The sequence below is a fragment of the Oncorhynchus mykiss genome, chromosome 14 (genome assembly GCF_013265735.2).
Source record: "Oncorhynchus mykiss isolate Arlee chromosome 14, USDA_OmykA_1.1, whole genome shotgun sequence".
Lineage (NCBI taxonomy): Eukaryota > Metazoa > Chordata > Actinopteri > Salmoniformes > Salmonidae > Oncorhynchus > Oncorhynchus mykiss.
In genome coordinates, this window is record NC_048578.1 from 4,337,180 (window position 1) to 4,363,739 (window position 26,560).

The 26,560-nt window shown below is 40.1% G+C and overlaps 1 protein-coding gene across 3 annotated transcripts in view; it reads left to right on the forward strand.

Moving 5' to 3' along the window:
- LOC110488581 (5-hydroxytryptamine receptor 4-like) overlaps positions 1-26,560 on the forward strand; it is a 150,065-nt gene that overhangs the window by 9,634 nt on the left and 113,871 nt on the right. For all 3 annotated transcript variants that reach the window (XR_005035901.1, XM_036942714.1, XM_021560849.2), the window contains exon 2: positions 25,179-25,266. Coding sequence is in view for 2 of the 3 variants with exons in the window: in XM_036942714.1 (XP_036798609.1) it covers positions 25,202-25,266 (65 nt within the window). In the remaining variant the exon portion in view is untranslated. The remainder of the gene's footprint in view (positions 1-25,178; positions 25,267-26,560) is intronic.

Below are 26,560 nucleotides of genomic sequence, written 5' to 3' on the forward strand. Positions count from 1 at the left end.
TCGGGCCCTTGTCGACATACAATATCCTGTCCTGTATGACACCGCTAAGTAAGGCTTGTCACACATGAATATCATTGTGTCAATTCCAGGTTTTTTCTATCACTTTGGCAAATTTTTCAGATGTAAGTGGTATATTTTCAAAACTCTAAACTGATAACACTTTTAATGCTCCTTATCTTATTATCACATTTTAGGGAAGACCAAGCTGCAGACAGTGTCGAAGTAACAAAAGTGTATTACTAGAACAGGGGGCAGGCAAAACGAAAGGTCAAGGACAGGCAGAGGTCAGTATAATCCAAATCAGAGTCCAAAAGGTACAGAACGGTTGTAACGGTTTTCCTCCTCTTCTGAGGAGGAGTAGGATGGATCGGACCAAAATGCAGTGTGGTATGTGTCCATGTTAACTTTATTAAATCAGAACACGAGAAAATACAAAATAACAAAGTGCAGGAAAGAAATGAAAATCAGAAAACAACTACCCACAACCCATAGTGGGAAAACAGGCTCAGGGCCAGGGCAGAATGGTCAAAACTAGAAAACAGGAACTAGAAACAGAAAGGAGCAAGGGGAAAACCGCTGGTAGGCTTGACAAACAAAACGAACTGGCAACTGACAAACAGAGAACACAAGTATAAATACAGTGGGGATAATGGGGAAGATGGGCAACACTTGGAGGGGGATGGGGACAAGCACAAAGACACGTGAAACAGATCAGGGTGTGACACTTATGTTCAGAAACTTTGATTGCACATTCATTGGGGGTTCACACACCCTCCACCTCTGAGTCATTCATGCAAAATAATATTTGTTTATTAAATATTGTACCATGAGCACATTTTGTTTAGGCCCCAATACATCAGATAATGATAGGCTCTGCATTTAGTCATTTTAACTACCTTTTAATCCAATAGCAAACAGTAAAAGATACACATTTAAAGTGTATTTTTTAAGTGTTGAATAGAAAGAATAATAGATGCTAAATATGATTTTCTATACAGTTTTTGACTATGCACAATTCTTTTATAATTTGTATCCAATGGCAGGTTGTGAGCAGTGGTGGAAAAAGTACCCAATTGTCATACTTGAGTTAAAGTAAAGATACCTTAATAGAAAATGACTCAAGTAAAAGTCACCCAGTAAAATTCTTCTTGAGTAAAAGTCTAAAAGTGTTTTGTTTAAAATATACTTAAGTATCAAAAGTAAATGTAATTACTCAAATCTACTTAAGTATAAAAAGTAAAAGTGTAAATAATTTCAAATTCTTTATATTAAGCAAACCAGACGGCAACCTTTTCTTATTTTTTAAATTTACGGATATCCAGAGGCACACTTCAACATTCAGACATCATTTACAAACAAAGCATGTGTGTTTAGTGAGTCCGCTAAATCAGAGGCAGTAGGGATGACCAGGGATGTTCTGTTGATAAGTGCGTGAATTTGACCATTTTCCTGTCCTGTTAAGCATTTAAAAGGTAGCGAGTACCTTTGGGTGTCAAAGAAAATGTATGGAGTAAAAAGTACAAGTACTGGGCAGCCAAAAGCTGAATTTCAGCATACTGCACATACAAGTAATTTGAACAAAAACTATTTCAAATGAAATCAGCAAGTCAGTTAGGATGGGAGCTGAATAATATATGGGAGTAGAAACAGATGAAATGGTCTTGAGAGCGGAGGAAGCATTGCTGATCTCCGAGGGAGCTGGTCAGTCAGAGTCAGAGAGACAGTCAGGTCCGCAGCCTCTGAATCTCATCTCGCTATCCCCTCACGTCCTCCTTTCTTTGGCTTTGTTGATGGTTAGCTGGCTAGCCACTCCTCTCAACAAACACCGTGTAGCACCAGGGCCGTCGCTGCGGTTTGAGTTTTAGTGAGGTCCGGAAGGGTTATTTGCTGTTGGTGAACAGCAAAAACAAGCAAAAACAACCCCAGCCATTATCACCTTGGCTGCTGTAGGTTCATTCACCTCAGTCAATTGACAAAAAACACATAGCCTATTAGCTATACAATTGCTATGTTATACCTCTGAAAAGGAGGAAATATGAGAACATATTCACACTGACATGTAGCAACAGCAATAAAAAAAACAGATGACATTTTTAGAACTGCATTGTTTGCATTTTGATTGCATTTTAATGTAGACCTATAGGGAAGATAGGCCATGTGGATATGTTCATATTGAAACAACCTATTTTTTAAAGTTCCTAACTTGTTAGATGAGATTAGTACAGATTTTCTCAGGGGATCACAAATGGGGACTGTGATCCCAAGTTTGGGAACCACTGTACTAACCTCTCTCTCCGCTGGCTTCCTCACTCTCTGTCACGGATCCCGCCGGAACTTTCATCACGCACCTGTCCCCTATTCCCAATGATTAGTATTTGTATATACTGTACGTGCCCTTTGGTTTCCACTGGGTGTCGATTATTGTTACAATGTCCGTTTGTGTGTGTGAGTACCTGTGCTGTGTGTTTTGGGCTTTCGTGCCCTTTCGTGCCCTTGCGTAGATGATTACGGGTCTCGTCCCTTGTGTTAATCATTGTGTGCGTGTGTTATTTATTTGAGGTACTCCTCACTCTTTTGTTTGGGTTTCAACCCCGTGTGTTTTGTTCAGCGTTTGTTGTCCCCGTGCCTTTACACGGCACGCCGTCATTTGGTTACAATAAAAAAAACGATTCCGAATTCCTGCGTCTGTCTCCCTATTCATTCATACCGATGCGACACTCTCTCTCTGTCTCTTCTGCTTCCTCCTGCATGCATTGCAGCCTGTCTCGGCCTCCCTACTGAGTGCCACATCACTGTATGTCTCAGTAGCCTACTCTCTGTAAAGCAAAGATATTATGAGATTTTAGTAGCGTAATATTTGCTCCTGCTTAGGTAGGCTCTGTTTAACTTTAGCTTCTTACTTCATCCCTCTAGCTGGCTAAGTCACACTAGCCAGAGCCCTTCAATGTTACAGCAATTTAAGTCTCTGTCGACCTTACTGACATAAGTGACTATTTACCAGTTGTGCGCTCATTCTCCGAGAGTCAGTTTTTGTTTGTTTGGGGGGGATGTCTGTAGACAAGGCAGGAGTTGCAGGATGGTTTTAAAATTGCCTTTTGTACGGCATCTCACAAACACGCTGTGAGCGGCAGCATCTCTAGACTAGTTGCCTATAGAGCTGACTGCGAGCTGGGGTAGTTCGTTTCACGTCGCCCTCTGCTTGTGCCACGAGAATTAGTTGTTTGACAGAGTGCTGAATGTGCTGCTAAAATGGGAAATATGGGAGGCAAATCCGTGGGATGCAGGCGGACATAACATAACAAACCACTGTAAATGATTCCACTCGTTCGCAGAGAGGCAGATGTAAATAGAATTCAGTCAGATCAAAAATATAAGCATTCTGAGCTTTGATCAATGCTGGGAACAATATTTAGATGTTGACCCGCAATTGATTTTCTTTACTGTGTACAATATACTGTACATTATACAAATTTGAAAAAGGTCCGGACCTAGGTGTCCTGATATGTAGTTACGTCCATGTGTAACACCCACATGGGTGATGCTACTTGTGCCACCACAAAGGTGCTGGAACCGCACCTCACTATGTCTATGGTCACAGTAACATATCTTCACTAAAACATCTCCACTTGCAATCCTCTCGCTTGTATTTCTGTTTCACCAGTGTTCTGGCATCATTAAAATCCCAATCCCAACAGTCCCCAACAGATGGGATTCTTCAAAGTAGTCGCCCTTTGCCTTGATGACAGCTTTGCACACTCTTGGCATTCTCTCAACCAGCTTCATGAGGTAGTCACCTGGAATGCATTTCAGTTAACAGCTGTGCCTTGTTAAAAGTTAATTTGTGGATTTTCTTTCCTTTTTAATGCATTTGAGCCAATCTGTTTTGTTGTGACAAAGTAGGGGTGGTATACAGAAGATAGCCCTATTTGGTAAAAGACCAAGTCCATATTATGGCAAGAACAGCTAAAATAAGCAGAGAGAAATTACAGTCCATCATTACTTTAAGACATGAAGGTCAGTCAATCCGGAACATTTCAAGAACTTTGAAAGTTTCTTCAAGTGCAGTCGCAAGAATCATCAAGCGCTATGATGAAACTGGCTCTCATGAGGACTACCACAGGAAAGATTGAATAGGTATCGAAATTGAAAGAGAGATTTGGTACAGTTAACAAGTGACTTTGTGAATTGTTTGTTGTACTCAGTCAATTAATTGCTTGGAGTTTTGAAACATGAGCCATTTTTAGGATCTGTTAAGATATTTGTGCTGAGAGTTGTGAAAATGTACCACATACTTGTGAAAATTGCACCAAAGTGATTGTAAAAAACTGTAACCATCATAGAAACTTGAGTGAGCAGGTGTCAGTTGGCATTTGAATTATAGTAGCCACAGAATAGAGTGTGATGAGGAAAATAATGCTTTGTTTTCTTGGTACTTTGTTTTCTAAGAACTTGCTCCACACTTTTTTCAGATCTCCGGAAAATAATGTTTAGTTTTTTTTAACATTTGGGATTGGAATGGTGGACATATTTGGTAGCGGCTAGACTGTTTATCTATCCCCTAGAGTTTAGTCCAAGAGAAACAGGAGTGTTTATTTTTGCAACGTGTGACTAATGGAAATCAATGACAACAAACATGTAAAAAACTGATTATGATATTGATTTCTCTATGGAGGGGTAAGTGCTCTTGGGGTGGATTTGAATACGTCAGTGTAATGAACTCCGGAATTTAGTCAGTGAAACAAAAATCCCTGTTAAAAACTCACTAGGGATTGTTTATACCACAGAAACATTTGGGAACCTAAACTTTTAGTCTGCTGGCCCAATAACTTCCAGAAGTGAGAGAGGAGAAGACCGCAGTGGTAATCAGTTCCTTGGACCGACTGGAGGAGATGAAACGAACAGGACAAATACGCAGAAAGTCGTGCTGTGATCTGCCTCAGACAACCAGTAGATAGAAAACAAACTCGAGAACCAAGTACTTGTGCTTCCGCATGTATTCCCCAGAGCCTGGCCCTGCATAAGCTTGGGTGACTCTCTCTCCCCTCTTGAGAGGGATTGTTCTCTGTCTGAGCTAGACTTGATTGAACAAATCTCCAGTTTATAGGTTCCTCTGGAATGTTAAAGCGTTCCGCATGTTATACGGCAGATCGATTTGTCCGCCATCTGAAATGAAAATGTAATTTGGTAAAATTCTTAAACGAGAGACACGTGCCAATGGGAGAACTAAAACTAGTTCTAAATACTTTTGCCACGGGGATAGGAGCATTTTAAGGAGAGCCTTGTCTGATTTTCATTATACACATCATTGCCTTTATTAATCGTCTTTGTTGCTACAGCACCTGCTCTTATATTGGATGGATGACGTCAGGTATGGGGTGCCAGGTAGCCTAGTGGTTAGAGCGTTGGACTAGTGACCGAAAGGTTGCAAGATCAAATCCCCGAGCTGACAAGGTAAAAAAAAAATCAATCGTCCTGCTCCTGAACAGGCAGTTAACCCACTGTTCCTAGGCCGTCATTGAAAATAACAATTTGTTCTTAACTGACTTGCCTAGTTAAAAAAAGGAAAGGCAACATAAACTTAGCCTCAGTGATGTATTCTCCCAAACAAATGGCTCTTATGTAGTTTGTTTTCATTAATGTTCCCCAGGCACAGATTATTTGAGATGAAAAAAGTTGCTCTACAATAAACAATTATTTATTCACTGTCGAACATCAGCAATTTAATAGTATTGTCAATCCTTTAAAGAAAAGTTGTATCTGAGTATGACTACAGTATTATATTGTTATACACCAGACAGTTGCTAATAGAAATGCAGTCATTTTAAAAGAAACTTTGAAACATGTCCAATGCATTCGCCAAGTAGTCAAGACGATAGATGAAGGGTTCGGCTCGTGTGACCACTTTGAAATCATTCTTAATCACCAAAGCTTTATTTAAAGATCAAGTTTGGCAACAGCAAAACAGTGAGTGGACATCCCCATTTGATCTATGTAGGCTATTAGACTATGTTATTTTATCCAGCTCGTGTTATAATTTTGGACGTGTGTAAAAAACCCTCCTTGTAGGCCGTATGCCCATCACGGAATGAGACATGAGATAATCTGGTGACACTATTTTAGAAACATTGAAGTTATTGTCCCTTAACAATAGCTTGTTTTCCATTTAATTGAATTGAATTTAATTAAAAAAACAGTCGTTAGTAGACTAACTCGACCCTACTGTAACGAAAAGCTGGTTCAACAGCAATGCGTCTGGTGTCTCTCTTATCCTGGCCAGAAGGTTTCTAAATGGTCTACTTGTGTCTTTTTGCCTCTTGTCTGCTTACAAAAGGCCCGTTTCTCCAAACATAGGCAAATTATTTTTTTCAGTCCCTATAACGCCATATCAACGGTAGCCCTATGCTATATCTTGCTTATTGAGAACCTGCCTTTCACATACAAGAAACTTTACAAGAGCCTATTTTTTTTTTTTTTAGAAGTGCAATGCATAAAAGGCCTACACTCGGTGAAGGCAGTTCATCAAATCAAGTCAAATGTTATTTGTCACATGCACCGAAAACAACAGGTGTGTCATTTACCGGGAAATGCTTACTTACGATGGATGACGTAAGTAAGCATTTCATGTAAGAATTCCTTGGCCTTACAAATTCTAAAAAAGCTCCGGGCCTAACACTTAGACACGAGTCCATGAAACCCAGACAGCAAACTGTGAGCTGTGTTTACCCTTAATGCACTGCAAGTGCGAAACCATGGTAGTTTATACTGGCAGTGGTAGAGAAGCACTTTATTACCTCAGGATGAGAAGCCTGCCACTCTGTCCTCAACGCCATGACCTCTGGAAATACACATAGCTATGTCCTCCCTGGACTGTTCAACTCAATTTCGTTCTCCAGTGTGTTGCATTGAGTAATATCACAAATATGCACTGTAGCCTACTTTACAAAGGTTTATGGGACTTTATGTTGAGAGAAAATTCAATCTAGTCTTATTCAGGATGACACATGACCAATGTCAACTCCCATAAAGAGTTTCGTGGGGGTGAGTTATTTGCAGTTATTTATTTAACTATCGTAAAATGTAATCTTCAGATATGATGTTGATAGATGTGTCTGGTGAAAAGCTATTGTTTAGTGTGCAGAGTTAAAATAAAGCATTAATGAGCTTTATTTTTGGTGAGTTCCTTCAGAAATACCTCTAATGTTAGTGTTTCGTGAGGGGGAAAAAAAAAACAGGAAAGAAACATTCATAATTAACTCAGCTGGATACTGCGTGACATAAAACTATGTGAATGTATAGAGCTCGCCAGCCTGTAGTCATAAAGGGAAGTGAGTTACCTCTGGTTCGTTCAGCCATCTCCATAGGGAAAATGAATGGGGATGGAATGGGGTTTATGAGATAAATGCTGGAAATAACGTCCGAGGTTAACACAGGCTTAGGAGATCTTATGCATTTTGTTCTATGAGATAATAGCAGTCAGTTAACATCACCTTTATGAATTATGAAGTCTTTATGTGCTTTGTGTTTTTTTATATGACATAAATTCATAGCAAATCACAAAAAGCGACGTTAGCTGAGGAAGATTATCTCATAGAACAAAACGTATAAAATCTCCTAAGCCTGTTTAGCACATGCCTTATTATCCCCCCAAAAACGGCATTCATTGTCTCCATAGTCTCTGTCCAACGAACCATGGCGAAGGTAGTGCCTACACAAAGATGCCATTACTATTTCTCTCTATTAGTATCATTTTTAACCCATTCATGTCCATAACGGAAATTAATCATTTCCTTTGGTGCCCTTGTTCTCTGAGCTTTGCTGATGGACACATCTGAAGAAGGTTTTACAATCGGTCAAAGCGTTTTTCTACAATGTGAGTTTTTGTGAAACAAATCAAAATCTATTTTATAGCTTTGCACCCTCTTGGAATTCTCACAACTGGCTTCGTGAGGTCGTCACCTGGAATGCATTTCAATTAACAGGTGTGCAAGAGTGGGCAAAGCTGTCATCAAGGAAAAAGGTGGCTACTTTGACAAATCTAAAATGTAAAAGATATTTTGTTTAGTTTAACACTTTTTTAGTTACTACATGGTTCCATATGTGCTATTCCATCGTTTTGATATTTTCACTGTTATTCCACAATGTAGAAAATAGTACAAATAGAGAAAAACTATTGAATGAGTAGGTGTGCCCAAACATTTGACTGGTACTGTGTATAAACAGTATATATACTGAGTGTACAAAACATTAAGAAAACCTGCTCTTTCCATGACATAGACTGACCAGGTGAATCCAGGTGAAAGCTGTGATCCCTTATTGATGTAACCTGTTAAATCCACTTCAGTCAGTGTAGATGAAGGGGAGGGGACATGTTAAAGAAGGATTTTTAAGCCTTGAGACAATTGAGACATGGACTGTGTATGTGTAAGGGTGAACGGGCAAGACAAAATATGTATGTGCCGTTTAATGGGATATGGCAGTAGGTGTCAAGTGCACCGGGTTTGAGTGTGTCAAGAACTGCAACACTTGCTGGGTTTTTCACACTCAACAGTGTCCTGTGTGTATCAAGAATGGTCCACCACCCAAAGGACATCCAGCCAACTTGACATAAACGTGGGAAGCGTTGGGGTCGACATGGGCCAGCATCACTTTAGAACGCTTTCAACACCTTGTAGAGTTCATGACCAACAAGTTGAGGCTGTTCTGAGGGCAACAGGGGGTGCAACTTAATATTAAGAAGGTGTTCCTAATGTTTTGTACAGTCAGTGTATGAACAATATCTAAAGAAATACCCATACTCTCTCTCTCACACACACTCATAGAGTATATTATATAGCAGAAGCAAATCCAGTACAAGTCAATGGAGAGGCATGATACAGCATCCTCCCTCTTCCTCTCTCTCTCTCTATCTCTCTCTCACAAACACACATGTTTACACACATACACAGATATACACACACACAAACACACAAGCAACACCTGGTGGGAAAGCACAACCGTTCTGAATTTATTTACAAATACATGTCTTTGAAGCTAATCTTGTTTAGTCTGATGTCCTGACTGGTTTCTTTGATTGAATGTTAAGTTTGTAGGAACTGTAGAATTGTTATTTGTTTACATTTTGCTGTGGTATGTGTGATTAAGTGTGGGTAGTTCAGATAATGAATTGAATCCCCTTTTGAATGCATAAATTGTGACATGAACAAAACCTTTGCTTACGCTATCCTCTAGGAGTATGTGTGAGTGTGTGTGGATTTCTTTAGATTTTGTTTTTATATATATTGGTCGAGACAATTATTAAAAGATGTGAACATGTTTAATATCTGAGAAAGAGAGAAAACACTGTACAATGACTCAGTTTCCAGTCTCTTATTTTGAAAAAGAGCGACCCGGCTCTACGTATTCTACTGGTTAAAGCAGCCAAAGAGTTAACACACACAGGAATTTGTAATCACACATCCCATGCACGTATGTCCACCCACGCTCTGACACTGGGAAAAATACAGTTTAGGCCCGGTTATTACGTATGCGCTTGAGAGAGTATGCAACGGATCCCACTGGCCAGTGCTGGGCTAGCTAAGAGCATCTAACCAATAACATTATGCATGATCAGTGCATGGGCAATGTGGGGTGCATAGGGATAGTCTGATTGGCTGAAACCACGAGCTGGAGGTGATCAATATCTCACATGATGGGGATGGGGAGAGCTATACTATGCAACGCATTTACTCTAGGGGTGTGTGTGTGTGTGAAAGCGAGTTTGTGTGGATTTCTTTAGATATGGTTTTTATATACAGTATACGTATATTGTTCCGGACAATCTATATACCACAAATTATTAACATCTGATCATTACAACAGGTCTAACTATACTTCTGAACAATACTTCTGAATTGTATTTCAAAATACGCTTGCTGAAGTCTTTTAAATGTTTTTGTTTTTTTCCCATTTTCTCAAAATCCCAACATTGATTGACACTGGAAGTATGATAGACAATATTACTATTTCAATGTGGCCTGTCTAGACACTTGTACTAACTATATTGAAACAAAATGTCATGCATTTATGCCAAACAGAATTTGTTCTGTGGCGCATTTTGATATTGTACTAAATAGGGTGTAAATGGGTTAATATTGTGATGAGTATTTTCAAAGTGATCAGTGTAACATCAATACAGAGCTGTCATGCCAGCTACTGACCAATGTTCCCTTACACATTTTTGGCGCTGACCAAATTAAATTCAAATCAAATCAAATGTTATTGGTCACATACACATGGTTAGCAGATGTTATTGCGAAATGCTTGTGCTTCTAGTTCCGACAGTGCAGCAAAATCTAACAATTAATCTAACAATTCCACAAAAACGACATAATACACACAAATCTAAGTAAAGGAATGGAATAAGAATATATACATATAAATATAAGGATGAGCAATGACTGAGCAGCATTGGCAAGATGCAATAGATGGTATAAAATACAGTATATGTATCTATATGAGATGAGTAATGCAAGATATGTAAACATTATTAAAGTGGCATTATTAAAGTGAGGGTTTTAGGTGACAAGCTCAATTTCTTCAGCCTCCTGAGGTTGAATAGGTGCTGTTACGCCTTCCTCACCACACTGTCTGTGTGGGTGGACAATTTCAGTTTGTCCGTGATGTGTATGCCGAGGAACTTAAAACTTTCCACCTTCTCCACTGCTGCCCTGTCGATGTGGATAGGGGGGTGCTTCCTCTGCTGTTTCCTGAAGTCCACTATCATCTCCTTTGTTTTGTTGACGTTGAGTGAGAGGTTGTTTTCTTGACACCACACTCTGAGTGCCCTCACCTCCTCCCTATAGGCTGTCTCGTCGTTGTGCAAACTTGATGATTGAGTTGCATGCATGGCCACGCAGTCATGGGTGAACAGGGAGTGCAGGAGGGGACTGAGCACGCACCCTTGTGGGGCCCCAATGTTGAGGATCAGCGAAGTGGAGATGTTGTTTTCTACCTTCACCACCTGGGGGCGGCCCGTCAGGAAGTCCAGGACCCAATTGCACAAGGCGGGGGCGAGACCCAGGGCCTCAAGCTTAATGATGAGCTTGGATGGTACTATGGTGTTGAATGCTGAGCTGTAGTCAATGAACAACACTCTTATATAGGTATTCCTCTTGTGCAGTGTGATGGAGATTGCATCATCTGTGGACCTATTGGGGCGGTACGCAAATAGAAGTGGGTCTAGGGTGACAGGTAAGGTGGAGGTGATATGATCCTTGTCTAGTCACTGAAAACACTTCATGATGACAGAAGTGAGTGCTATGGAGCGACAGTCAGTTACATTTGCCTTCTTGGGTACACAAACAATGGTGGCCATCTTGAAGCATGTGGGGACAGCAGACTGGGATATGGAGAGATTGAATATGGTCATAAACACACCAGCCAGCTGGTCTGTGCATGCGATGAGGACGCGGCTAGGGATTAAAAAAATAAAATAATAATAGATGTATTTCACCTTTATTTAACCAGGTAGGCCAGTCGAGAACATGTTCTCATTTACAACTGCGACCTGGCCAAGATAAAGCAAAGCAGTGAAACAAAAACAACAACACAGAGTTACACATTGGATAAAAAAACGTACAGTCAATTACACAATAGAAAATTGGAATACAGTGTATGCAAATGAAGTAAGGAGGTAAGGCAATTAATAGGCCATAGTTGTCAAAATAATTACAATTTAGCAATTAACACTGGAGTGATAGATGTGCAGATGAGGATGTCCAAGTAGAAATACTGGTGTGCAAAAGAGCAGAAAAAAACAAACGCAAATATGAGGATGAGGTAGGTAGTTGTTTGGATGGGCTATTTACAGATGGGATGTGTACAGCTGCAGCGTTCGGTAAGCTGCTCTGACAGCCGATGCTTGAAGTTAGTGAGGGAGATATAAGTCTCCAACTTTAGTGATTTTTGCAATTAGTTCCAGTCACTGGCAGCAGAGAACTGGAAGGAAAGGTGGCCAAAGAAGTGATGGCTTTAGGGATGACCAGTGAAATATACCTGCTGGAGCGCGTGCTACGGGTGGGTGTTGCTATGGTGACCAGTGAGCTGAGATAAGGCGCAGCTTTACCTAGCAAAGGCTTATAAATGACCTGTAGCCAGTGGGTTTGGTGATGAATATGTAGTGAGGACCAGCCAATGAGAGCATACAGGTCACAAGGGTGGGTAGTATATGGAGCTTTGGTGACAAAACAGATAGCACTGTGATAGAATGCATCCAATTTGCTGAGTAGAGTGTTGGAGGCTAATTTATAAATGACATCGCCGAAGTCAAGGATTGGCAGGATAGTCAGTTTTACGAGGGTATGTTTGGCAGCATGAGTGAAGGAGGCTACCATCTGGGTCGGCAGCCTTGTGAGGGTTAACACGTTTAACCTGTCTGGGAACGGGGTTCCGCCAACAGCCAGTGAAATTGCAGGGCGCCAAATTCAAACAGAAATCTCATAAATCAAATTTCTCAAACATACAAGTATTTTGCACCATTTTAAAGATACAATTCTCGTTAATCCAGCCACAGTGTCTGATTTCAAAAAGGCTTTACAGCGAAAGCTCCACAAACGATTCTTAGGTCACCACCAAGTCACAGAAAAACACAGCCATTTTTCCAGCCAAAGAGAGGAGTCACAAAAAGCACAAATAGAGATAAAATGTATCACTAACCTTTGATGATCTTCATCAGATGACACTCATAGGACGTTACACAATACATGCATGTTTTGTTCGGTAAAGTTCATATTTATATCCAAAAATCTCATTTTATATTGGCGTGTTATGTTCAGTAGTTCCAAAACATGCAGTGATTTTGCAGAAAGCCACATCAATTTACAGAAATACTCATAATAAACATTGATAATAGATACAACTATTATTCATGGAACTTTAGATAAACTTCTCCTTAATGCAACCGCTGTGTCAGATTTCAAAATAACTTTACAGAAAAAGCATACCATACAATAATCTGAGTACGGCGTTCAGAGCCCAAACCAGTCAAAGAAATATCCGCCATGTTGTGTAGTCAACATTAGTCAGAAATAGCATTATAAACATTCACTTACCTTTGATGATCTTCATCAGAATGCACTCCCAGGAATCCCAGTTCCACAATAAATGTTTGATTTGTTCGATAAAGTTAATCATTTATGTCCAAACACCTCCTTTTGTTAGCGCGTTTAGTAAACAAATCGAAACTCACGAGGCGTGGGCAAGTCCACCGGAAAGGTTGTACGAAAAGTCCAAAAAGTTCCGTTACAGTCCGTAGTAACATGTCAAACGTAGTATAGAATCAATCTTTAGGATGTTTTTATCATAAATCTTCAATAATGTTCCAACTGGACAATTCCTTTGTCTGTAGAAAAGCAATGGAACGCAGGTCGCTCTCACATGACTGTGTCACGAGCCCGTGGCTCTCTCCCAGACCTTTGACTCATTCCCCTCTCATTCAGCCCCCCTTCACAGTAGAAGCCCGAAACAACGTTCTAACGACTGTTGACATCTATTGGAAGTCTTAGGAAGTGCAACATGGCCAATATCCCACTGTATCTTCAATAGGGGCTGAGTTGAAAAATGACCAACCTCAGATTTCCCACTTCCTGGTTGGATTTTTTCTCAGGTTTTTGCCTGCCATATGAGTTCTGCTATATTCACAGATATCATTCAAACAGTTTTAGAAACTGCCGAGTGTTTTCTATCCAATACTTCTAATAATATGCATATATTAGCATGTGGGACTGAGTAGCAGGCAGTTTACTCTGGGCACGCTTTTCATCCAAAAGTGAAAATGCTGCCCCCTATCCCAATGAAGTTTTAAATGTCTTACTCACGTCGGCCACGGAGAAGGAGAGCCCACAGTCCTTGGTAGCGGGCCGTGTCGGTGGCACTGCATTATCCTCAAAGCGGGCAAACAAGGTGTTTAGTTTGTCTGGAAGCAAGACGTCGATGTCCTTGACTGATTTTCTTTTTGTAGTCCGTGATTGTCGGTAGACCCTGCCACATACGTCACGTGTCTGAGTCATTGAATTGCGACTCCACTTTGTCTCTATACTGACATTTAGCTTTTTTGATTGCCTTGCGGAGGGAATAACTATACTGTTTGTATTCAGCCATATTCCCAGTCAACTTTCCATTGTTAAATGCGGTGGTTTGCGCTTTCATTTTTGCACAAATGCCGCCATCTATCCATGGTTTCTGGTTAGGGTAGGTTTTAATGGTCACAGTGGATACAACATCTCCTATGCACTTTCTTATAAACTCACTCACAGAATCAGCGTATAAAGCAATATTATTCTCTGAGGCTACCCGGAACATGTCCCAGTGATCAAACAATCTTGAAGCATGGATTCCGATTGGTCAGACCAGCGTTGAATAGTCCTTGTCACGGGTACATCCTGTTTGAGTTTCTGCCTATAGGAAGGCAGGAGCAAAATGGAGTCATGGTCAGATTTGCTGAAGGGAGGGTGGGGGAGGGCCTTGCATGCATCGTGGAAGTTAGAGTAGCAGTGATCCAGAGTTTTGCCAGCACGAGTGCCTCAATTAATTTGCTGATAGAATGTAGGTAGCCTTGTTCTCAAATTTTCATTGTTAAAATCCCCAGCTACAATAAATATAACCTCAGGATATATGGTTTCCTGTTTTCTTAAAGTCCATTGAATTTCCTTGAGTGCCGTCGTGGTATCGGCTTGAGGGGGGATATACATGGCTGTGACATTAACCGACGAGAATTATCTTGATAGATAATACGGTCGGTATTTGATTGTGAGGAATTCTAGGTCAGATGAACAAAAGGACTTGAGTTCCTGTATGTTGTTACAATTACACCATGAGTCGTTAATCATACACCCCCGCCCTTCTTCCTGGAGATATGTTTATATCTGTCGGCGCGACGCACAAAGAATCCCCCGGTGGCTGTACCAACTCCGACAGTATATCCCAAGACAGCCATGTTTCCATGAAACATAGTATGTTACAATCCCCGATGTCTCTCTGGAAAGCAACCCTTGCCCTAATTTCATCTACCTTGTTATCTAGAGACATTACCGAGTAGTATACTCAGAACCGGTTTTGTGAGCATAAATTTCCATTCTGTGAAACTTCCAGCGCACAATAACTGCCCATTGGGCACACACTGTTTGAATCAACGTCCACGTCATTTAAATAAAATTACGTTGAACCAATGTGGAATAGACATTAAACGTCTGTGCCCAGATTGTGTGAACACTGAGGCTGTATCCGCTTTAAGTTAAAGTTTCAGACAGTGGCCAATAGGCTATTGTGGCTATTTGAACATAATGTAGGCCTATCAGAGTGGCCTACCAACAAAACCAGTGGAGCAAATACCATAACATTTCCATATGACTGTGGGTCTTGTGTGGCTCATTTGGTAGAGCATGGCATTTGCAATGCCAGGGTTGTGGGTTCGATTGCCATGGGGGACCAGTACAAACAAGTATGAAAATTGATATGAGTCACTCTTTATAAGAGTGTCTGCTAAATTAAATGTAAATGGATATAGCTGTTGACTGCGATGATATTGATGTAAATGGATATAGCTGTTGACTGCGATGATATTGATGTAAATGGATATAGCTGTTGACTGCGATGATATTGATGTAAATGGATATAGCTGTTGACTGCGATGATATTGATGTAAATGGATATAGCTGTTGACTGCGATGATATTGATGTAAATGGATATAGCTGTTGACTTCTATGATATTGCCTACTATAGCCAATATATGTGATCTGTGATCTCAAATGTGCTTAGGTTACAGGTAGGTCAAGTCAGGCAGGTACAGAACAGCAGGCGGGGTCAGGACAGGCAGAAAGGTCAGAACTGGGAAGACTAGGAAAAGCAAAAACTAGAGCACAGGGAAGCCGCTGGTAGGACTTGATGGGACAAGATGAACTGGCAACAGACAAACAGAAAACGCAGGTATAAATACACATGAGGTAATGGGAGACACCTGGTGGGGGTTGGAGACAATCACAAGGCAGGTGAAACAGATCAGGGTGTGACACCTGTGCCCAATAAAAAAACACAACCCTCCCAAAGCAAAAAATAAAAAAAATGTTTTACAGCCCTTCCCTATATTTGGACCAGCCCCCCCCTCCCCCCAGTACATTTCGAACTGTCCTCAATCAATTAAAAATGTTGTCTGTCATTTTTCATCATTGTCATAAGCTATTATTGTTCCAGTTCCTGCTACTCCATGTTCAACCAGCTGGCACAGAGCAACGGGCTGGAGCGTTTTTCACTTTTCATTGGTTCATTGTTCCAAGTTTCCAACTCTTACCAAAGGAATTAGATCTAATCTTGGAATTTTAGGTCGTGAATTTATAACTGCACACTACATGGCATTTGGACAGACGGCCACATGAATCTCCCATTTTAGTCCCCTGTCTTTAATCAGGTCTATAAACCAGTCACATAGTCATGCCACACTTGTATTGCTTGCATAAGGGTACCAGGATTATGGCACCAATAAACTGACTCATTCATCTTTGCACCCTATTGCTTTATTATATTCCTTTGTGTTGTATATAGTTAGGTTTCATTATTGAGAGTTTTATTCATTTGATTGTTAGTGTGGGCTACATTACTGTATGTGTCACAGGATCAAGGAATTTCCCAAAACCTGACACCATAACTTAAGGACTAGTAAGGCCTGATCCTGAATATCAAATATGAATTCTATGAAGTTGTTGTTACCCGTTTCACTTGTATTTGTAATCCTTTGAATAAAGGACCATGTAATTGTTGAAGTGTCTTAATGGACCCTAAAAGTAATATTTGTTACTTTTTCACAGTCGCTAATCAGCGGCAGTAGTTGGCATTATATGCTTGTGAATATGGCCCAGTAATATCACATCAGGCAGTGTAGGGGCACCTCTATGTCTGCCACTTTCAAATGGCTATACTGATGTAATGGGCCGTAAAGTATAATGGGATAAATAAAGTATGCCAGGTTGGGGTTTTAGGACTCCAACTCACTCAATCAAGTATTTTTATACCTTTAATGTGCAGGCTCTTAAGATGCTCTGACAGCATACATCATTTATTAAAGATGCTTAACCCTTCTGGGATGTTTATTGTTTCCGTTGTTGACTGTGCCTCAGATTGCTGCATTCAGAACTCAGTGCCGTCAGGGAGCACAATAGTGGTTGGCGTGCTTTGAAAGAATTGGAGCATGGGCACTCTATAGCCTATAGAACCGTCCTACTGAATAGGAAATGCTAGAAATTCCGGGAGACCTTGGACTTTGCGCAGAGGTCTTGAATAGAGACCAGAGAACCCAGACGGCTGTTAATGAATCGTAAAATTGGAGCAGGTGTTAGGCTGTAAAACTATGGCATCCATTCTAATCAGTGTGAGACAGGAGGTTGTATCGTGCTGAGGTGAAGGAGTCAGATTGTGGTTTAATGAAAGTACCTTTACAAGGCATTCTACCTCCGCTTTTATCTTAAGCAAGTCTGTGATGTCGGTACTGTGCTCTTGTTAACACGTTACTGTACGACCACCTCGATCAGCACATTATAGTGATATCGTAGGCCAACTTAGTAGGATTTCTGGGATTTACGCCCTTTTATGGTTTTAGTAAGCGTCAACGCCACTCAAACGCCACTCAAACGGTTATAGGAATACCATCTACCGGGAACATGACTGAGCTTATTACTATTTATGTCTGAAGAGGTATTCAAATGAGTAGGACCCCGAGTATAGGGATTTTATAATGACGCATAATGATACTGCATTCCAGATGGGAGGCCTCAACGCACACTTAACTATACACAGGGGTGCGAAATTACTGACACCCTTGATAAAGATGAGCAAAAATGACTGTATCAAATAAATCATTCAAATACTGGTGCTGTATTCTATGGGGAAATGATCTTACTTATACTCATATAATAGATGTTGTTTAGCAATTATTGACATCCTTGTTTTCAATATCTTTCAATACCTCACCTTTCAAGGATAAAAAAATTATGAGATTGGAGAACGCATTCCTCCATATAGAATCTTTCCAGATCCTTGATATCTTTCATCTGGGCTTATGGACTGCCCTCTTCAATTCAAACCACAGGTTTTCAATGGGGTTCAAGTCCGGAAACTGATTTTGTAGTCAATTAATAATATCTTTGTGGATAAAAAAAAAAAGAAGTGTGCTTGGGGTTATTGTCTTGCTGGAAGATCTAATTGCGACCAAGTTTCAGCCTCCTGACAGCAGGTTTTTGGCTAAAATGTCCAACCAGGCTTAGAGCTAAAGTTAATTATGTTGTTGACCTTAAAAAGGGCCCCAGGACCAGTGTAAACAAACAGCCCTTAACCTAAAATATCTAACACCATATTTTACAGTAGGTATGGGGTTCTTTAGCTGCTTATGCATTCTCATTCCCAATTTTTTAACACACAATATAGCTCAGCATTTTAATTACTGTATTTTTATACAGTATTTTTTGCTTATCTTTATCAAGGCTGTCAATCATTTTGGACCCCACTGTATATCACTTTAGCACTCCCTCACTGTTTTAATGTTACTTTTCTTTGGATTTCTTTCATTTTGACGTGCGAACAGTCAATGGGATATACAGTATACTATAAAACTCAACTCTGGACCTAGAAACCAGTTCTTATCAGGGACTGATTTAGACCTGGGACACCAGGTGTGTGCAATTAATTATCAGGTAGAACAGAAAACCAGCAGGCTCTGGACCTCATAGGGTAAGAGTTGAATAACCCTGCTACAGTCTGTATTACTATAGTGATGAGCCGTAATTGACATCCGATTTTTCTACCTTGTCGGCTCGGGGATTCGATCCAGTGACCTTTTGGGTCATCTTTGACTTTTATATATTTGGCCATGTAATTTAAAGAGCTCGGAGTCAGAATATTGATCCCTACAATGAGTGTATTCCTCTCAAGGCACTTCTCGAAAGTCTGGTGTTTTTATTGGTCCTACTCCTGCAGCTGGTTTTCTATAAACAGATGAGTTCTCAATTAATAGCAGCTCTAGGTAATACTGATGAAACACACTACTACAGTTTATTTCTATTTTGAACATTTGGTGATCACTTCAAATCGGAGTGTTTGCTTTATTGAGTAGTTTGACATCCATCACAGTAGAGGTTGTACTTAATATCTACTCAGGCATATTTAGAGTGCCATTAAATGTGTTTTTATTTATTCTTCATAAAATCACCTGCAGTCAATTCGATGCCCTTGAACCGCTCTTCTTATTCACATTTGGGGTGCAAGTATCTATAAAATATAATTATAATGTCTTGTATTATCGTGAATCAATATCATGCTGATAAACAACCTGAGAGTATTTTTTTTTAGGTATAGTCACAGCAGAAATGTCTCTCTGTAATCTCTCCCAGATTACATGACTGGGATTGTTGTTTAGCCTACTGACGCCATAATCAATAATTACACTCTTCTAATGAAATGTAATGAGTTGTTCCATATTTTCAGGAAAATGTGATTAAGATATTTACTGTGTTGAGAACTCTGTATTGGCATGATAAAGACACATTCTGGATGCATGGGTGCACACTGTATCCACATGATGTGCATTATTAATGGTTTGGCAAATTGCTCTTAATACTTGGCTGCATCCACATGCCCAGAGCAGAGCTGAGGGCGTTGGTGACAGGCAGGGGAACTCAGTAAATATGAGACAGGAGGAGCACAAGTTAGAGCATGAGGAGCCCCAAGACCATCATTAAATCCAAATCCATCGAGGAGTGGGAAAGTGTGTGTAGTTTTCTGTATAATGAGGAAGCTCCCTTGAAATTATGCTGCTTTTTTTGGTATCGCCCAACAAACAGCAACAGGCTGGCTTATACCTGACACACATGGGTCCCTCTGTGCCTGGCAAGGCAGCTGTAGTGCACAGAATTAGATAAGGGAAAGTTGGAAGTAAAGTATCTTCATGTTGTTGAGGATGAATATATGAAATATCATTATACCATGGTAAGCAATTTTTTAAAATTAATATCTGAAAATTGTTAATAGTGATTACATGAATATAGAACGTGAGTAAAAGGGACACTTGAAATCAGAGATCAGCTAGAGGTCCTAGGATAAGCTGTCTGGGTCATAGCTAAGATCAGGAACAGGAAGCAGTCAAATGATTTGGAAAAATGTGTCAAGTGTGAGGTCAGAGGTCAGGTTAGCTGGCACTAGAAGGTCCTGATTAGGGTGGGGGATTAAAGCTTTGAACCACAGGGTCACAGCTAGGGGAAACCTGAGCCAGATGGCAAGGTGGCTGGGGCTCCATCTCGATTCCAGCATCAGCTAACAGAGGTCGGAGTTTAACTCAGTGTATCTCAGAAGAGACAAAGGATGAGATATTGCTTAGTTTGAAATGCGTCATTATAAAAGGGAATGGGGGGGATTTAGATGAAAGGGTGTCATTATTTAATTGGTTTTCATCTTAAAATGAAAGGCCTTTCTCTCTGTTCCTCACAAAGTTTTTGATATCTGGTTACGGGCATATTATAAGATGCGCAATTAAGCAGTTTGACACCCCTGATCTCACCTCTCAGAAGTTCCAATTCTATCGTACCTTTCACATATGAAATGGCTACACATTGTCAGTTCTTGAAATATTAATGTAAGCAATAAAATGTAGCTTGGGCACACTGTGTAATCAAACACATTTGACAGTTTTCCAGACAGATGGGTAATGAAGTCAAAGAATGCTCCATGCTAACGCTGTCCAGTTTATCCCAAATGTGTTTTTTTTTAGTGAAGAAAAGGGAAGAAAGAAATTATACAAACACATTATAACATCACTGGATCTCAAAGCAAGTAAAATAAATTAGGTTCATACAGATTTTTTTTTACTTATCAAAATGTAAAAAAGAGTTTTCAGAAATGCTCTTGAAAGTAATAAAATGTGTGTTTAACTAGAAATTCCCTAAAGAAAATGGGTGTGCTTGTTAGCTTGTCTTAAAGTATTTATGGTTGTGAAAGTAGTTATGGTAGTAATAGTGACTGCAGTAGGAATGGTAGTGACTGGTTATAGTTGAAACGGTAGGTAGATGGAAATATTGATTGATTGATTGATTGAGTGATTGATTGAGTGATTGATTGATTGATTGATTGATAGGCTAGCCTGAACATGTGAAAGTTGGTTTGGCGTCTCTAACTTGAACTGGTCAAGACTTACTACTATTGTTGATGGGTTAATATATGCAAATGTTTGCACATTTTAATTGAACGTTTTCATAGTTGGTCTTGTAAAATGAATTAGCCAAGGAGCAGGACCCTTTTGAATTGCAACTGTGCCACGATATTCCTATGGTTCTCATTCAAACCTGTTAATTTGTGCAAATTGAAAATGTTTATAGTTCAAAAAGTCTAAATATTAAAAAGCTGTATACAATTAATATAAGTTGGGTCAGTCCACACATTTCAATTTGGTTTGGTGTTGATAGCTTAAACGGTTCAAGAGGAGTAGCATTTCAAAGTTTTTACCATTCAAGTCTATGGCACCTTTATTGCCATTGAAATGCGTTGGGAGCTCATTTAAATATTAAATACGTTTAAATAGTATCAAAAAGATTTTCTCAAGCAATCTAAGTTGGGCCAGTCTAAACGATGTTTATTGTTGATAGCTTAAGCAGTTTAAGTGCTAAAGCAGCAGAATAAATATAAAAAATAATCTGAGTATGTAAGAGTGCTAGAAGGTTCTTGCTTTCAGCAAGCACACTAATGAAAACAAGGGCAGACTGGTATGTGACGCAACTCTAGACAAACCCTGTCTGGTCTACCTTTTCTATTCCAAATTGATACAATCCAGACTCCGTGCAGACAGTCAGACAAACTAGCAGCAGTGTTGGTATATTTTTGCTGATTTAACAGTGCTGCAGTGCTGACACAATTTCAGCATGCCGACTGGTGTGCATCTACCGTATTGCGCTGGTTCTGCGATGACCATTCTTGTGAATGGAATACCTGTGTGGTGTGACATTGTGTGTGTGTGTGTGTGTGTGTGTGTGTGCGTGCGTGTGTGTGTGTGTGTGTACGTGCGTGTGTGTACGTGCGCAACGTACAGTATGTGTGTGGCGTGTCTGTCTGTGTCCTCCGTGTGCCTGGAGAGAGACCACCTGTGAGAGTACGAGAGTAACACCCTGTCTGGAGGGCAGGGATTCAAGGACCTCCGCTGGACAGTTACGACTGGAGTACTCTCTCCACCTAGAGCAGTGAATGACACAATATCTTCCACAGGAGGCTGCTGAGGGGAGGACGGCTCATCATAGTGGCTGGAATGGAGTAAATGGAATGGTATCAAACACATGGAAACTACGTGTGTGATGTGTTCGATACCATTCCATTTACTCCATTCCAGCTATTACTAAGAGCTTCTCCTCCCCAATACTGCCCCATAACGGTCCTGAGAAAGCCATTAGCATCAATGTTTCCTTGTAAATATTGCTTCCATGCTCAATCTCTTTCCCAGGTGTAAGCACATCAGAGATTTCCATTTTCATGCTGAAAGGCAAAGGCCCAGTAATGCTAACTGATGCGTTTGGGTGTGGAGCCAGACGTTTCTTGATGACTGCCACAAATCATTTAATACTAAACCAAATAACACATACAGTAACAGAGTTGCAAATATACCAGAATGGTCCGTTATGAATACGTTGCACCCAGGACAGCCCTTCTTCAAGACCTGCCCGCTGCTTCGGGGCTCAAAGGAGAATGAATCAGATAAGCTCTCTAGGTGTAAATGTGTCATCCGTTGTCAGTTCTAATCAGACTTTACATCAGTGCCTCATACATAAACGACAGTAAAAATAGTTTCCATGTTAATGAGAAGAATTCTTAATATTACAGGGTGAGTGCTTTTGTCAACAATATTACAAGGTTATTCATTTGAATTATTCAACTAACACAGATACAGTGGCTTAGTCAAATCAATGCAACACCAATGGCAGAATGAGAGAAAAAGAATAATACTTCATTTTATCTCTTAAATCTACCTCTTGTAGGTGGGGAAGGGGATACCTAGTCACTTGCACAACTGAATGCATTCAACCCGAAATGTGTCTTCTGCATTTAACCTATCCTCTGAATCAACTTCCACGTCATCGGCACCCGGGGAGCAGTTGTTGTTGTGGGTTAACTGCCTTCCTCAAGGGAAGAACGGCAGATTTGTCAACCTTGCCGGGTCGGCAATTCGAACCAGCGACCGTTTGGTTACTAGCCCAATGCTCTAAATTCTGGGCTAACCAGCCGGCCCATGGTAATTGCAATGAAATGCACAGACCATCGCAGGATTTCTATCCCTCGGATTCACTGAGTCCAATGTCCAGTTGGTAGTTACGCATCATCGTTTTGCTCACAGCCGTTTCATACATTTGTGATGATAATCTGAGCACTACCGAAGTTCATAAAACGTTTAAAATAGTTTACTATAGGAATTGCAATAGCACCAGAATGTAAACTACAGCATAATTAATCTCCGTAAATACTATTTGCATAATGTTTTCCATAATCAAACTGCTATTATTACATGAACTTGAGATAAATGACACATACATACAGTACAGTACCTTATTGCTCTGGAGATAATAATATATTATGTACAGCGCCTTCAGAAAGTATTCACACCCCTTGACTTATTCCACATTTTGTTGTGTTACAGCCTGAATTCAAAATGGAGTACATTTTTACTTGTACAAATGTATTCAAAATGAAATACAGAGATATCCAATTTAAGTATTCACACCCCTGAGTCAATACTTTGTAGAAGCACTTTTGGCAGTGATTACCGCTGTGAGTCTTTCCAGGTAAGTCTCTTAAGAGCTTTGCACACCTGCATTGTACACTATTTGCAGATGATTCTTTTTAAATTCTTCAAGCTCTGTCAAATTGGTTGTTGATCATTGCTAGACAGACATTTTCATGTCTTGCGATAGATTTTTCCAGACGATTTAAGTCAAAACTGTATCTTTGTAGTGACTGGGTGTATTGCGGCACAGAGATGAGGTAGTCATTGACAAATCATGTTTAACACTATCATTGCACACAGTATTAGTCCATTCAACTTATTATGTGACTTGTTAAGCACATGTTTACTCCTGAACTTATTTTGGCTTGCCATAGCAAAGGGGTTAAATACTTATTGACTCAATACATTTCAGCTTTACATGTTTTATTTGTTTGTAAACGTGTCAGAAATACTGTATAATTCCACTTTGACATTATGGGGTATTGTGTGGAGGCCGGTGACACAAAATCTGAATTGAATCCATCTTAAATTCAGGCTGTAACACAACATGTGGAAAAAAATCAAGGGTTGTGAATCATTTCTGAAGGCACTCTAAATACCTTGTATTATGAAGATGTTCATATTATAAAAACACATTCGAAGTCCATAGAGATTCATACAACATTCCCTTGTCCATTTCCCAAAAGGCAATTTCTGAAATTGGAATACATGGGAAACATATCAAGTGAGGGTACAGATACATGTACACGTTAAGCTGTTCACCTCACTAAAGGTGAAACACGACACTTTTCATTCACATATTCTGAGCAGTCAGAACCCCAATTGTCATCTCTGCAGCTTTAACCACTTCCTCCTGCCTGGGAGTGTTTCAGGTCTGCTGCATAGACCATGTGGCAGCCATTTTGTATTAATGTATCCCAAAAGGAGGTGTGAACGCAATGAATTTCTTGAACAAAATGGGATTATGTGACCCAACAAGAAATGCAACCAATAGCCTATATGACTATGGCAAGTTAAAGCATAATAAGTATCAGTTACACTGTTCTTGCATACACTTCATTTTAATTACAGTCATTACATCCAATGCTATATTCTTTGTGTAATGTTGTTGGTGCATGTAATGATTTAATTCACAACCTCTTAGTGCATTTGTTATTGGTATGTTGCGTAATTTCAGGCATATTTTCTGTTATGCTCAACAATTAAATAATACTTTTTTGTCTCCTTAATCTTTAGCTTTTGAAATCTCCCCCCCCCCCAAATATGTGCAGATGTTCAAAATACATTTCTGTTGACAGCCTTACAAAATTAGGGACAGTGAGTAACTTCCAGGGCATATCTGTAAGGTCACCATAAATCCTAACTGCCCTATCTGAGTAACCTCTATTCCTCCTTGTCTCGTAGGGAGTTTCTGCATTTATGGGGACATGAATCTAAGTTCCGGGGGCCCGATGCCTGTGATGGAGGAAGTAGATATCAGCGGCAGTGAGAGGTAAGGACAGTACACTGCATCAATGACCGCGTGTGCTCTTGAAAAGGATATGGTAGTCAATGGAATGGAATTATCAATGGAATACCTGTCTGAGCCAAGTAGATAGACATACTGATTAAGTCCTTGATAGCATCATAATGAAAAGGATACACATACAGAATACAATGTGAAATGTGCACATTGGATATTATTCATGACTCTTTAATTAAATGAAGTGTTGGCACATGTAGTAGCTGCTAGGTGTCATACAGTATACACGTAAGGCAGAGTGAGGGATGGTGATGGTATTGGAAGGCTAATGTCCCTGAATCCATGGGGAAGGATGCCTGTGGTCAGCTTTGCAGGAACCAGAGGCTTCCTCCCCTGGCATCATCTTTCCCTGCTCCCTGCTTACCTTCTCAACGTTCTCCCTCATTTGATATCCTGTGACAGGCTTCCTATCAGGAGGATCCGTTTCTATGGAAATATCCTTGAAATAGCATCATACAGAACATGAGCTTTTTTATGACAAGAGCACTCCTTACATATAGACCAACTACCCCCAAGCCATAAGACTGAACATCTAATCAAATGGCTACCCAGACTATTTGCATTGCCCCCTCCCCCTATTTTACACCGCTGCTACCCTCTGTTGTTATCATCTATGCATAGTCACTTTAATAACTCTACCTACATGTACATATTACCTCGACTAACCGGTGCCCCTGCACATTGACTCTGTACCGGTACCCCCCTGTATATAGCCTCGCTATTGTTATTTTACTGATGCTCTTTAATTCCTTGTTACTTTTATTTCTTATTCTCATCCCTATTTCTTTAAACTGCATTGTTGGTTAGGGGCTCGAAAGTAAGCATTTCACTGTATTCGGTGCATGTGACTACTCCAATTTATTTTGATTTGATTTGACTACCCTCCTGACCTGGTCATAATTTTGTCTACATGACATAGACATAATAGGTTTATAGCTGGTATCAGAAGTATGCGTTAATAACGTGTTTCCAGTGTAGCCTACATGTGATTGCTGGTTTTTGGAGCAAAGCTTTAGAGACTGCTTTCGTAGACAATGAGAGTATTAATTCAGCTCATGCGAATGTGGTCCTGATAAGCTGACTTTGATTGAAACCTATTGCCAAATGAAAAACGATGAAACATCCAGGCATGTGTCCAGCCCGTGGTGCTGAATCCCTATAGTAATGCGCCTAACAAAGCTGTCAAAATCTCCATTGATAAAAAAAACGAACCCCGGGGATGGACTGGCAAATAATTGTCAGCTCAAGCAGCAGAGAAAAGGCA